The 14,874-nt window shown below is 45.8% G+C and overlaps 1 protein-coding gene across 2 annotated transcripts; it reads right to left on the bottom strand.

Annotated features, from left to right (window-relative positions):
• Positions 1-6,651: 6,651 nt before the first annotated feature.
• Positions 6,652-10,295, bottom strand: LOC129581080 (uncharacterized). Of its 2 annotated transcripts, XR_008689442.1 has the most exons (4): positions 9,560-10,295; positions 8,635-9,390; positions 8,142-8,373; positions 6,652-6,781 (listed from the first exon to the last, which is right to left on the bottom strand). XR_008689442.1 is itself a non-coding variant. In XM_055471963.1 (3 exons), the coding sequence occupies exons 1-3, from the start codon at positions 10,193-10,195 to the stop codon at positions 8,200-8,202; spliced, it is 1,566 nt and encodes a 521-aa protein (XP_055327938.1). In that variant the 5' UTR covers positions 10,196-10,295; the 3' UTR covers positions 8,086-8,199. The 2 variants fall into 2 exon arrangements, 1 of the variants encoding a protein (XP_055327938.1); XM_055471963.1 differs by lacking the exon at positions 6,652-6,781 and having other exon boundaries at positions 8,086-8,373.
• Between the last annotated feature and the right edge of the window lie 4,579 nt (positions 10,296-14,874).

Below are 14,874 nucleotides of genomic sequence, written 5' to 3'. Positions count from 1 at the left end.
CAAATTACAATTACTTTGTTTATGTTTCGAAATAACTCTGAATAAGCGTTCATAATGGACATCAGAAAAAATGTCGCCCGAAACATTAAAACTGCGAAAGAGGCTATACGCACAAAATTAATAAAAAAAATGCGCAGATAAGCGCAAGTGACGAATTGAAAACCGTTCGCTCGCAGTTCTCACAAAAACAGTGTATAACCAAACGCAACGAAACGCTAAATTTTTATGTAAAAAAAATTTTGAACTCTTCACTCCTCGCCGTCGTCGGATTCGCCATCCTCGAACTCGGAATCGCTGCTGGAGGATTGCTCATCAGCGGCGTTGTCATCCGGGCCAGTCGTCTATGTGGCGCCACAAGGCGTACCGGCACAACCGGTTCAGCTTGCCCACATCCACGCTGGCCAGGTTGTCCCGCGTCCACTGGTGATTCCGATACTGCGAAGGGCGCGGATCGCAGGACTGATACTCATGAAGAATCTGCACAATTATTCAGAATGTCAGACACATTGTGTTCCAAAAATCCAGTAGGGTTCAAACAACACCTTGCGAACATAATCGCTGAGCTAGAATTCTATCTGGCGGACAGGAGCCTACACCGCCCACTGCAAACATAGACGGAGCGGGAGTCCAGCTCACTTCAATTAGTACCAAAAAATTCAACCAACTACGTACTAAGAAAGCTGTTAACGCGCAGCCATTCCTTCTCATGCCAATAGCGTTACCTTCTGCACTTCCTGGGCCCTTTGTGTACTGCCGATCGGATTCGCCATGAAATGGGTAACGCGCTGCTCCTCCAACCGTTGCCCGTTCCATCGCAGATGCGTTTCCAACAGGTCCACAATGCGCGCCGCATCGAAATGTCCCCGGGTAAACACGGCAGCCGGAATGCGGGACTGCATTAAGGGGCAACGGTACTTGTCTAACAGTTTGAACTCGCAGTCCTTCCAGATCACACGATCGGAGTACGACAGCTGTTTGGACAGATGGGCGATGATCTGAGTAGCAAGCACGCTTAATTTCCGTTCAGGAAACTTAATCGATTGCTGCTGCAGAATGAAGCGGCGGATGCGGAGACCGGGTTGGTTTAAGTGCTTCTTCATAAAGTCGATAGCTTCCTTGGCACCGGGCGAGATGATGTCGTCCCACAGGAAGACAGTTTCGGTGTCGCGAATGCAGATGGTGCGGGTGGCGGGCGTGAGGTGTTTGAAGATGCAGGCGTACAAGGCGTAATTAGACTCCAACTTGACGCGGGAAGATGGACTGGGCTGCTGGTGCAATGCACGCAACTCTTGGACCAACTCCGGCGAGGTGAGAATGGCTTCCCACAGCGAACATGTGCGTCGGCAGCGCTGTCGATCGATGGTGTCCAGGGACAGGAAGATCTCCTTCAACACTCCCAAATGCAACGCCAAGCCGCGCTCATCGACAACCAACGGCTTTTTATGCTTTAGCTCGCAATCCTGGACTTCCGAGACTGAAAACAGTTTTGAGAAAATAAGGAAACGGTTATGAGACTTGGTAATACACAGTTATACACTTACTAAGTCCCTTCTCGCAATCATTTTCCAACTCTTCGTGTCTCTCGCGTAATTTTTCGTCAAATGCACGCACAACTCTTTCTCTCTCGAAGACAATTCCCTAAGCAATGAAAACATAATTATATACCTAACATCCTAAAAAAGACGTCGATTAAACAGCGATTCCCTAACCGCGACTTACAATTAGTCCGTTTTCATCGCGCGAACGTGACCCGTGGCTCCGTGACACATACAGCATCGTCTGACTGAGCACCGTAACAAATCGCAGCTTCAAATTCTTCTCAACTTGTCGGAGCAGAAACGCCGCGATCGACGGTTGTAAAGCCCAGTAACCGTTAGGCACGCTACAGGTCCGCACGACAAAGTGTCCCGCTGTTAGCAGTTGTGACTTGACGGCATCTCCTGGAGATTCCCGAATCTGTCGGCGGGGAAGCAGTTCGCGACGAGACGACTCTCCCATCGTCACCTCCACCAGCGCCATGTCCTTCAGGTGATTGAGGCAGCCAATCAGTATTTTCCCGGGACACCATTTCCACGCTTCATCCGCTCCGTTGTGCAACAGCACCTCCACGGGGGCCCCCACGGTGTCGCTGCTAGAACGTTCGTCGGAGCAATCCCAGATCATTCCGTAAGGCACCTGTACCGCTCGCTTTGATGGGCATCCGAAATCCACGATCAGACGCGACGGTGCGCTGTCGTTCTCTTCCAGGCCGATGACGTGCCCATGCTGCAGTTGACCGTTAACCTCCACATCCACGGCGTTCCAGGCGTATACCGATCGTTCGGCATTTTCGTATAGGTGCATAGTTGTTTGTAAGCTTGAGCACTAAGAGGCAGAAGTCAAGAATGGGAGTCCTTATAATCGGGTACACTGCCAACAGTACGGGAAAAGAAAATCTGCTCCTTTTTCGCCAAAAGCAGAAACCAGCAGTGGAAAGTACTTTTGCAAATCAAAATTAATCGGGCAATGATCGAAAGCACTAAAGGCAGCTAGCTGTATTTCGATGGTCCTGAGCAAACGGTCATATTCACCACTTCTACTACTTCATACTACTTCAGTACTCGTACAATCGTACAGTACCAGTCGCACTGCATACTGTACATTTTTAGCGACCAGTCACCAACCTCAACAAATGAATGTCCATCCAGTGAAATAGCCGCTTGGCTTACGGAGCCATACTGTAAAGCGTCAGAAAACTAGTCCCTACGATGATCACTCGTACAAGCCGGTCCGGATGATGAGCACTTAAAGGTACGCTAAGGCATAATAGGCCGTGTGCGTTGGTTAGTTGTATGGCCGACAAGTAAAAATCATCTATACAAGTTCCGTCATGACCGAACCCACAACGCGGCGATTCGCTGCCGCGAAAATTAGATGTATGCGCGTGTGTGAAGGCGGTGCCAAAAATCCATCCACGTAAGACCCTTACGTGTATGCCTGTAACTCCACCCCTTTGCATGCATACATCCAAGTAGCCGATCCAGCTGCCAGTCATCCTCGAAATTTCAAACACTCGTCTTTCGTATATCTCTCAACGGATCTTTCCAATCGACATATCAGAAGATGTAGAATTAAATTTCAAACTTTTTGATACCTAACAAGTGGATATTTATGGCGAATCAAGAAAGTTATGACTGTTTTGTTTCTCGTAAACTTAACACAGGATGCAAGCAACGCCTCCTTGCACGAGCCTATGCTATGTCTACGAGAAACCGAAACAGTCATAACTTTCTTGATTCGCCATAAATATCCACTTGTTAGGTATCAAAAAGTTTGAAATTTAATTCTACATCTTCTGATATGTCGATTGGGAAGACCCGTTGAGAAGCAAACGAAACACGAGCGTTTGAAATTTCGAGATCGACTGGCAGCTGGATCGGCTACTTTTATGTGTGCATGTGGGGTGGCTACTGGCTAGCCATGCCGCACACCAGCGCGTTCAAACATGTTTTTACCCATACATACAAGCCAGTTTTAGGCGGTTCTAACGTTAGTTGTATGTATGCATGCTTAATTTGTACACCTACAAGTTGCAGCGCTAATGCACTAATAATACTGAGCCCGATGCTAGCGATTATATTGTTAGCACGATGGCCACTACACTACGTTTGTCGCAATGTGTAAATGCGCTACGCGGTTAGATTGGCCATTACACCGACCGTTTGCTAGTCATCTTCCGCCAGGCATTTACAATTATACTCAATAAATATATTGCGTGCACCAGGCCACCAGCCAGCGAAACGCATGTTGTTTAAACAGTGTGGCGTGGCGTACTATGTTGTCTAGCGTAACTCATGAATACACTTTTTTGGCAGTTCTCTATCATGCTCATCATCCGGATCGGCTTGTACACTGTAGACCGCCTACGCTGTCGCCGCGTCCACTAGAAACGCCCGTCTCACGTCGAGGGAACTATGCTGCGAGGTGCGAGTGTTACGGCAGCAGTCCAGTTCTTCCCTCGCGTCAAGTGGGATCGTAACTGCACTCTGCACAGCTTCTTCTTCAAGGACGTCACACCCGCCACTCGTATCTTTTGCTTTCGCGGCGCTGTCCTTGACGATGAAGCATCATCAAACGGTCCTGGACGACGCCGGCGGCCGCATTTGCACCCTCACTGGTACGCAACAGTACTATCAGCTCAAATTTTCACTATCGGGTCAGTATGCAACTCATCCTTCATACAAGATGACGCCATGGTTGTTCACTGACCGTTGCTACATCCCAACACAGAAAACGCTTATGGTAACAGCATTTACGAGAACTTATGAAATTTTTTTCAAAATAACGCGCGCAGCATTTGTTGACGCTGCTACAGCTGGTGGTCGGTACTTCTTATCTTGCTGCTTTAACGTCTTTGATTTCTAACAACTGATTAACTTTCCCACGAGAAAACGCAATTGTCTCGATCTCTGTCTGGTCTCGACGAAAACATCGTGCAAAAACGTGTGCGCCATCGCTCCCCCTCTATTTCGAACGATCATGTGGGCCTGCAAATGGACATGAGATCGAAAAGACAGATGACCAGAGCGCGAAAAGTTAATAAATGGATAATAACGCCTGATAAATTTTTCGCTTTTAAACAAAACATTAGTAATATTGACTGGATAACAGAATTTAATGGTATTTCTGCTAACGATCGAGCTGAAATTTTTGAACAAAAATTTTTGAATGTTGCAAAGTCAGTGTTTTCTTACAAAACTGTTAATGTAAAAGCCGGTGCGCCTGTGTACCCACTAGCCGTAAAGAAAGTGATTAGTGCGCGTGACAAAGCTTTCAAGCGCTACCGTTTTACAGTTTCGTCTTTGTGTTCGTTAAGGAAAGACAAATGGCTTCAGTTGTCGAAAAAAGCTGAAGATGTCGTAAGACAGTTTGAAAGCCACCGCATAACGGATATTGCAAAAAAGTTATCGAAATAATCCAATAAAATTTTGGCGCTTCATGAAATCCAGGAACGGCGTTCAATGTATCCCTCCCCTAAAAACTGACAACGGTACAGTCGCCGTAACTGATGCTGAAAAAGCCGAGGTTTAGAATTCAGTCTATTGCGCTTCCCATTCTTCCTGTGCGGTGCACTGCAGAACTCCGCCCTCGAACTTAGTTTGCGATAATTCTTCCAGCGGAATAATTGATGATTCTCTAATTTTCTTGCAACTTTCACTAATCTCAGCGCGAAAATCAAGTGGAAAGTTTGAAGTTACGACCTTAACCCCCGTTACCGGCTCCTTCAGCGACAGACTGACGTCTCTCTGGAATGAACTCTCCTTTCCACCATCCTCCTACAAATCTGTCCGAACGTTTTCCAAAGCGTTGGAAAGCGTTAAATGGAAAGAACTGAACTGGTCGAAAAAGTTTCTGCATATGCACTGATTTTACATGAATGTAACTTGCTCTTTTTTTTATAATTTTATGCACAGGCGATGGTTTACGTAAGTGTCCGTGCTTTCCACTTTTTCCCGCATAATATTTGAAAGGCTTTTTGAAAATTGTTAAATAAATAAGATTTTTGTTCAGCGGGTTTTTGGTTTTATGCATGGACACCAGTACCATCGCCTGCCCTCCATTTTGTTTTTGTCTTCTCACACCATCAGACAAAACCAAACCTGAACACCTCATTTCACTCATAAATCATTCAACAATAAACATAATTCGGGCGCCAGTTACTTTTCGGAATCGGAATCGAATTTCGAAAATGCGTCGTTGCTGGACTCGCTGCCGGAATTACTGGATAGCAAATCGCTGTCATCCGCGGCCGCTTTATTCCAATACCGCATGCAACGCGCTAAGGCATACAGGCAGAACTTTTTCAACTGTCGCACGTCCACGCCGACCAGTACACGTTCGATTTTCGCTGCATGATCAAAACTAGATTACGTTCCCGCAGATCGGGGCGGTCGTAATTGCTGCCAGCGCCGCAAGACTCAGGTGAAAATTTATTTATTTGCAATTTCGGCTTTTACGATTTCATGGAATAAAGCAGTGAAGAAAAGTAACAGAATCCTATAAGAGGAAAAACCGAAACAGCAGCAGCACATAACTGCAATATCTTATAATCAGAAGAAATGTGTACAGTAACGAACAAAGCAAAGACCTGTTTCCGTGCTGGAAAGAGTGTGTACCTAGTAAAACGAGGATTAGGACTGATCGGAGGACCTACTGCTTCACTGTCAAAATCAGCTGATCCCAACACGACTCCAAGTGGGCCAGGAGTGCAGCAATCGCTATCGCCAGCGTATTCAGTTTCCATGGCTCCGTTCTCGAGTGCCGGATGACGATCGTTCGCTTCGGCTGGTGCAGCAGGGACGCCGTTGTCCTTGCAGACCATCGTCGTCAGTTCCTCCAGCACTACATCGAGTCCGCCCATGTTCCCCTTAACGCCATCCGGCCCAGGAGCATTGCGAATACTGATGGTGCGGGTGGAGAGCGTGATGTGCTTGAAGAATCAGGCGTACATGAGGTAATCACCATCCCACTGTCTGTGGCGTGAAGGACGCGCGCGCGAAGCTCGCACCTCGCTGCACAGTTCCGCCGACGTGAGAAGGGCTTCCCACAGCTGACAGGTGCGGCGGCAGCGCTGTCGCTCCACGGTGTCCAGTGAGTGGACGATCTCCTTCAGCACTTCAAACGGCATCGCCAAACCGCGTTCCCCGATACCCAGCTGCTCGTTCCGCTGCAGCTTTTCGTTTTCCTTGAGAAACTCAGGTTGAATTGCTGGATGATTTGCTTTTCTTTCAAAGACACGAACCTATGGTAGGACCGTAACATTATGCGGGATTTCAATGATGACAAGTCTTAATCATTCTTCATTTGAAACACAGATTTAAGAACAGCCAAAGTGTCCACTGGCTTTGGCCTACTACTATTTTAAATTTTAACTGATTTAATTTAAGCACGCAGTACGAAGTTACAATCTACAATCTGGCAAGTGGTTCCAACAACAATCGTCAAAATTTATTTAAATACGAATAAATAATTAACGTTTATTTTCATCCGTTAGTACACCCCATGGATTTCGGTAAGGTCCACAATTTTTTAGAATTTTTTACCCATAGATTTCTCAATGCCCATAAATAAGTAGGAAATCCACTAGTCTTGTCCTCAGCCCTACCCCTCGAACTCGCCGTGACCAACTGTAGTGTATGTACTTTTAAGTACTGTAGTACTTAATATGAGCCTAACAACGTTGCAATATCTCTGAGAGATCGTCTGTATGTTTACTCACTTTTATATTTAGTCTATCATCAGTCGTCTTACTGTACACATCTAATAAAGTATTATTAGATACTTCACATTGGCGTGAAGGATGATAGCAATTTTGAAAAGTTTTTAATCTGGAATAATGGCTACCACTGGTAATACGGATGGTACTAGTACGAGTACCGTTGTCCGTACGTCAGTGACGCAGTACACAATGTCAAAAATCAACCCAAATAGTGTTCGGAAGTGCGCGCAAGCGAATATTCCCGTCAACGTACCCGAATTTAGTGCTATGTACCGGGCCAAATCCTTTAACAAAGCAACGTCAAAGGTAAGAATTCACCTCTACCACAATTTAACACATACCAATGCAAATTATAACGAAGGTACAGTTTCATCGGGTATGCCGTAGACGTACTTATAGGCACCTCTATCTATATACCGTAGACGTAGAGATATGTACTTGGTTTATTAAATCACAAGAATAAAATCAGACATAATTATTCTGGTTAGCAATTGCTGGCGATTTTATAAAAACTGCACGTGTAAAGAGCGGACCAGTCTGCCTCCCATATAATAAACAACTTTATGAAATAACCGAAGTCTGATGATAATTATACCATGGTACAGTATTTAATCGTATTTGTCTGGGTCATATCATTCAAATTTAAGAAAATAGTACATTGATTCAAACCGGTGGAAGACAGTCAGGCTTACTATGAGAAATTAATTAAGCGAAGGGCCTCGTGTGTCGTGCACGTGGCAACAGACACTTACAACTTGGCGTCAATGTGAATCATAACAGAGGCATAGCATGAAAACTTCCTTAACCAATAATGCATCACTGGAGAACTTAGTGTACTAAATTCAAGGGTGTACCTAAATTTATATCTTTGTTAAGTCATTACCATTTCACACTTCCTGCTCAGACTCGCCGTTACTGGAAACACTGCTGTGGTGGCTGGATTACTCAGCGGGTGGGCTGCCATTCTGGATGCTGGACATGTGCTGCGACAAGGCGTATAAGCAGAACCGGTTCACTTTGGTCAGATCAACTTCGTTCACGTGGTCCGCACTCCACTGGCGCCCCCGGTAATGTGCCGACGGAGGTGGATCGCAGTGTTGGAAGTCTTCCAGAATCTGTAGGTTGATTCATCCGGTTAACAACACCACACTTTGTTAAAGCGCGTACAAATTTAAAGACGGTTTCAACACTACACCACCAAACATTGTTGCAGTAATTCAAAGTGTCATAATATACAAAAATTTTCAAACAAAATTTCGAGACTTGTTCAAGTGTTGCTACCCTCAAATTGGAAAAAGGTGAGAAACATTGCGATTGTTTCTCAATACTAGTACAGTATTGATCAAAATGCTACTCAGTGCCACATCAATGCATACCTGCATCACTCTCCTGGCCGTTGTTGCGCCGTCGACATGACCGGCAAAGAAGCGAGTGATGTGCCGCACCTTCAACGGTTGTCCTTCGCAATACAGGTGCTGCTCCAACAGGTCCGCAATGTGGGCGGCATCGGCATGCCCCGGCGTGAAGACGGCAGCGGGAATGCGGAACTTCATCAAGAGAGCAACTTCCTTGTCGGTGAGGATACAATCCTTCCAAATCACACGATCACAGCTAGGCAACAGCTTGGACACGCTCGCGGCGATCTTGGTGCAAAACACGCTCAAATTCCATCGATCAGAAGAAATACCGGATGAAGAGACATGAATCGAGCGCTGGAACACAATGAACCGATCGAGTCGTGTGCCGGCGGCGGCCAACGCTTTGCTAATAAGATCCAGCGCCTCGCCGTGCAGCCTCCAGGGAAGCTTCTGAGAGCTTGTGCCGCGGAAGCACATGGTGCGAGTGACGGGCCCGATGAGTTTGAAGATACAGGCGTACAGGACAAATTCTGAACTCCACTGCGCGGGCAGCGAAGAACTGGCCAGTGTCTCCGTTAAATGCACTTCTCGGCACAGCTCCGGCGACGTGAGGAGGGCGTCCCACAGCTGGCAGGTGCGACGGCATCGCTGTCGATCGATGGTGTCCAGGGAGTGGAAGACTTCCCTCAGAACTTCCAGTGGCAAAGCCAAACAGTCTTCGCCAACACTCCGCAGCTTCTTGCGAATTGTCTCAGCCCGCAACTCGTTGTTTTTCTGAAATCGGAAGCTTATCATCAGTAATTTGAGGTAGAAATTTTCTTTTCGTTCGAATAAAAGGTCTACGGTTAGAGTGAATGACCATGCGAGTATTCGACACAGATAAAAATTTGGCCAAACAAAATATTTGGACAGAGAGCTGCAATCACTAGGGTATGACTCTTACCGTAACGTAGTTCGTCAAAAGTAGCACCTGTCGTCGTCGAAAATAGTGCTTTGTTTGACAGGGAACTGTGAGAACGCGCAGGTGCAGCTTCTGCTCAACTTGGCCCATCAGCCACTCCGATGCAGAGTCTGCAGACGACAGCAGTGGCCAGTTCCCGTTAGGCACATCGAGAGCCTGCCTTGCGAAATGAGCCACTGGAAGGAGTTCTGGCTTGACAACGTCTCCTGAGGATTCTCGAATCTGTCGGTGGGGAAGCAGCTCGAGACGACACTGTCCGCCTATCATCACTTCAACCAGCGCCATATTGTGCAGCTGCTTGAAGCGGTATGTCAAGAGTTTCCCGGGATACCACTTCCAGGAGCGATTCAGGCTATCGTGCAGCAGCACCCACACAGTGACGACCTCGCGTGGCTCCTTCCCTCGATAGTTTGAGCAATCAAGAACTGTCCCGGATTCCACCAGCATGAAATGTTCAACCGGGCCACCAAAGTCGACGATCAGGTGCGACGGAGTGTTGTCGTTCTCTGGCTTCTCTTCCAGGCCGATGATGTGGCTGTGCTGCAGCAGACCACTAACCTCTACATCCACAGCGTTCCATGCGTACATCGCACGCTCAGCATTCTCGTACAAGTGCATTTCTCATCAATCTGTCCAGAAAGACACACACTATGCTGGGGGTATGGACAACGGCAAGGTTTTCAATATTAAACACTGCAAAGAGAGTGGAAAAACAGCAAAGTAAACAGAAAGCTGCGGAAAATTTAAAATAATGGAGTGAAATGAGAATTTTTGTCTGCGGTTAGAACTATACTCGTAGCTCTAGCAGCTCACACTACTTTGCACTCTAACTGAGTCTAACGTAACCGCTTCTGGAAGGCGCGTCTTCGTTACGCTGCAGCCAGCGTACTCACTAGTCTCGTACCGTTGCTTATTTGTAGCGTTCTTAAGATTGGTCAGTTGGACGTTTACAACGATGCTGCGGCGAAACGTGTTAACGAAACGGCTCGTGCTGCTTGCAACAGTTTCAAGGTGACCGGGCAGGGCACCGCGACATTTCACCGCGGACAACTGGTCGCAAGCCGTTTGGTCGCAGACATTTCACTGCAAGGCCATCTCGCCGCCCGACGTTTCGTCGCAGGGCATTCCGTCCGTAGGAATTAACGCCGCGCGACTTTCCGTCGCATGGCCGAATCAGCAGGGCGTAATCCGAGGGAAACCGAGAAACGCCTGAAAAAGGCGCTGATTGGGGAATCGAACCCCGGCTACGTCGTTAGATCCGCGTAGGCAGTACCACTGCACCACGGCGCAATACGTTGAAATGATTTGAAAGATTTTGTCGCTGTACGTGAGCCGCTTCTCTCCTCACATCCGCTTCGACGCAAGGAAATTTCGTAGCAAGAAACCTAAGAAATCTAAGAAAATTTAAGAAAGCTTAAGAAGACCAAAGAAATTCGAAGAAAGACTAAGAAAACCCAGAAAAAACTAAGAACAAGTCTAAAAAACTGAAAATCTAGTAAGGATTAATTAAGCGCGGTGAATTATTTTGCGGCGATTAGTCGCATCGTTCGAAAATTCCCAAGGCGAATTGTCCGCCAACGTCTTGCGTCAAATGTCGCAAATGTAAAATGTCTCGAAGGATAGTGTTCCAAACCGAAGTGTCCCAGCGACTGAATGTCCGGGGGCGAAATGTGTTCGCGGCGAAGAGTCGCGCGTCGAGTTTGAGTGCGGCGAAATGTCACATTCCCAGTTGTCCGGGTGCGGACCGGGCACGAGACCAATTCCTTTAAAAGCCGTAACGCCGGACTTGGCGAGAAGCGAACACCCCGAACGAAATTGATATGCACTCCAGCCTAGCTTAAAATCCTCGAGGACGCTTTTGCAAAGAATTTCACTTACGATATCTGCTTCGGTCAAAGGTAACTCCTGGCGTCGTCGAAGATAGTGCATCTCCTAACCGAGTACCTTGATAACACAGGGCTGCAACTCCTGCTCAGCTTAATGGAGCACACCAGGCGTCCCCAACTACAACTTAGCCCAGTAGTAGCAGGGCGCACTGCTCCGGCACGTTTGAAAGACGAAATCGCCCGGAGCAAGGCGTCCTGGCGAGAGTGGTTCCCTCGACGGAAGGCAAGCAAAATCAGTAATAAATTCAAGAAAACAGAATGGACGCTGCTCTGTAAATACTATGCTCTCGATGTGCTTCTTCCGGTGCTTTTTAAACAACTCGCGTTCGCAAATGGTACGTACATTTCGAACGCAAGTACATTAACAACAAAAACACGCAAAAATTAACAAATAACTGACCTTTACAAATGAAACGACACGTTACACATACCAATGAAGAGCACTGATACCTAGTGATGGAAAAACTAAACTAATTTCGGTTAACTAAAAACTTGGTTAAAAGCTTTAGCCGTCTAAATCGGCTTGGTTAAAACTTTTAGTCAACCAAATTATTATTTCTTGGCTAAAACTTATAGCAACTAAAAGTGGCTTGGTTAAAATTCTTAGTCGGTTAACCAAAGTTAACCGAAACTGACAACTATAATTTGAAGTGTTTTTCATATATGATTTTATATTCATACGGTTTTATGTACCCAGATCACGATACTAATGTTGCCTACTCAAGTATCGGCATTTACCAACCTTCCGTAAAACACAAGCTGGAGCTTAAAGTCAGAAGTCAAGTCAATAAAGTCACAAATTTCACAGCATTACCCGTACAATTACCCGTTAATGTTATGGAAATAAATTGCGACAGTAAAATTAATAAAAACAGGCCGTAACGACGGTGGTTAATGGTAGCTTGTGAAGGCCGGTTAGGCTGAATGCCGCACTGTCAACCGCCCCGGCCCGTATACGCATACAGCCGCTTGCTATATGCCCTCTGCAACTGCGAAAGACCCGTCCGACCAGGTGGAGGTTGAATGCAGTTCCGTACTTGAGCAAAATACGGTAATTTTGCCATAATTTCATTGAAAAAAAGACCAATAAATAAAACTGGTTAACCTCGGTTAACCATCAAGTTTTGGTAGCTAAAACTGACTCGGTTAAAACATTTAGTCAGCTAACAGTTCTTGACTATTTTTTTTAGTTACCTAAAATTGTTAAACTAATTGTTTTAGTTTTAGCCAGGTTAACCGTAGTTAACCGACTAATTAGTCGGATAATTTTAGTTTTTCCATCACTACTGATACCTGCGTATTAAAACAATTTGTTCCGTAAACTCTGCGGCGCGGAGGCAGCCACGAGATACCGAATTACAGTACAAGACGCCTAATGTGCACGGATCTTCACGAGTTACGTAGCGGATGCGTATGTCCCCCCTGTCCCCCCGGACATTTTTGCCGTGTCCCCCCTGCCACCACCTCCAAAATGGTAACCCTTTGGTCAGAATGGTAACTTGGGGGACCTAAAACGGAAACCTGATTTTCAGCTCGAACGGTGACCTTTGAAAAACTGCCACCAGCGTTACCACAGCGTTACCAGTCCGGAACAGATGAGGGACATCAAAAACCGTATAGACATTATTGCAAAAACGAAATTACTAGTGTCCGGCATGGGGGACATTATTGCCGTAACGAAATTACTAGTGTCCGGCATGGGGGACATTATTGCCGGAATGAAATTACAGGTGTCCGGCATGGGGGAAATTATTGCCGGAACGGAATTACTAGTGTCCGGCATGGGGGACATTATTGCCGGAACGAAATTACTAGTGTCCGGCATGGGGGACATTATTGCCGGAACGGAATTACTACTGTCCGGCATGGGGGACATTATTGCCGGAACGAAATTACAGGTATCCGGCATGGGGGACATTATTGCCGGAACAAAATTACAGGTGTCCGGCATGGGGGACATTATTGCCGGAACAAAATTACAGGTGTCCGGCATGGGGGACATTATTGCCGGAACAAAATTACAGGTGTCCGGCATGGGGACATTATTGACAAAGTTTGACGTCAGGTACCTGGCAGGAGATTTCCTTATTCGTTAATAAGTGGAAATTGGAGAGGAGAATTTTACCTCTTGCCTAACACGATCATATTTGAGGTAGCGGCACTTCTTTAATTTACGAATCTGCAACTTTCGAACCTAAGGTTTGTTCGAAGCACCCTAGACTCCGATTTCACAGCGAGCACTGATCGGTCACGTCGAGCACTACCGGCTGGAAAGCCTGATGTACTTAAATCGACGCCCGAAAAAATGATTATACTGCTACATTATCTAAATAAACATGAATTGTAATTTGAAAACATTGAATCTATTTGATATTGTACTAATTTAAAAGGCCCCCGGACTTTTTAAATTAGTACAATATGCAGCCAGGTTGGTGCCGTTTTTACAATAAATTACTGTAGGCCAGTCGTCAACAAATAAATAATTATTTAACTTTTACTTGTTTGTCCTACAGAGTATGTGTCCAGCACCTATTGCACATTTGCACTTAAATATTCGAGGGTGAGACCATGTTTCAAATTGCAGTGAGATCACAATCAGAGCAGACCTTTTTAAAAATGCAGCACGACCCATCTACCGTAAAATCCTTCCTTCCACTTAAAATTTGACAAAAATTCCGTGGTCACTCTAACCCAAAAGTGATAAGACTGTCCCAACTAGGCGTGCAACGTAATACACCTGACAACACACCATGCGCCCAACTCTTGTGTGACCTTTAAAATTTGAATTTCGCACTGTCGAATAATTTTACGGTTACCTCACTTGCACTCCCGCCAAGCAGCGACGAAACATTAGAAATTTTCGTTTGTGACACAAACTCAAAGTGTACCGGATGCTAACTCTAGCTTGTTTATTTACAGAATAAACCCCTGATGTTATGCTCCAACAAAATTTAAAGGCAAGCATAACTTTTTTTGCCATAGCTTTGTAAGGCTTCTTTTCTTTAGTCTGGCACTTCTATCTTCCCGTCTATGCAATAGACATCCCTGTTGACATTAAAGTTGGTCAAGGCATTCAGTTCTTCATTCAAGAAAAATATCAATTGGCGGTTACTCTGAATTGTGCGCTAGGCAAAGACATAATAATATTTTAGCGGGCACCTTGTAACATACAGCTCTGTAGGTACAAGTCTATGAGAGAGAGAATTTGTTTTGAAGGCGCCTTGAGTTTTTGGCCACTCTACAGTTTCCAAAAACAATCCCTTAAAGATATCGGTTGCTGAATACTTTGGAAGGAGGTAATAAGCGATAAAAAAGTGACCACCACCCCCAACCCTTGATCACCTCTCGGCTTATTACCGATATATTGAATAATGCCGGTTTTTTTAAGCTGGCCCATTCCCCATTAAAATT

The sequence above is a fragment of the Paramacrobiotus metropolitanus genome, unplaced genomic scaffold (genome assembly GCF_019649055.1).
Source record: "Paramacrobiotus metropolitanus isolate TYO unplaced genomic scaffold, Prichtersi_v1.0 Parri_scaffold0000001, whole genome shotgun sequence".
Classification (NCBI taxonomy): Eukaryota; Metazoa; Tardigrada; class Eutardigrada; order Parachela; family Macrobiotidae; genus Paramacrobiotus; species Paramacrobiotus metropolitanus.
This window is presented reverse-complemented; position numbering and strand designations above follow the sequence as displayed.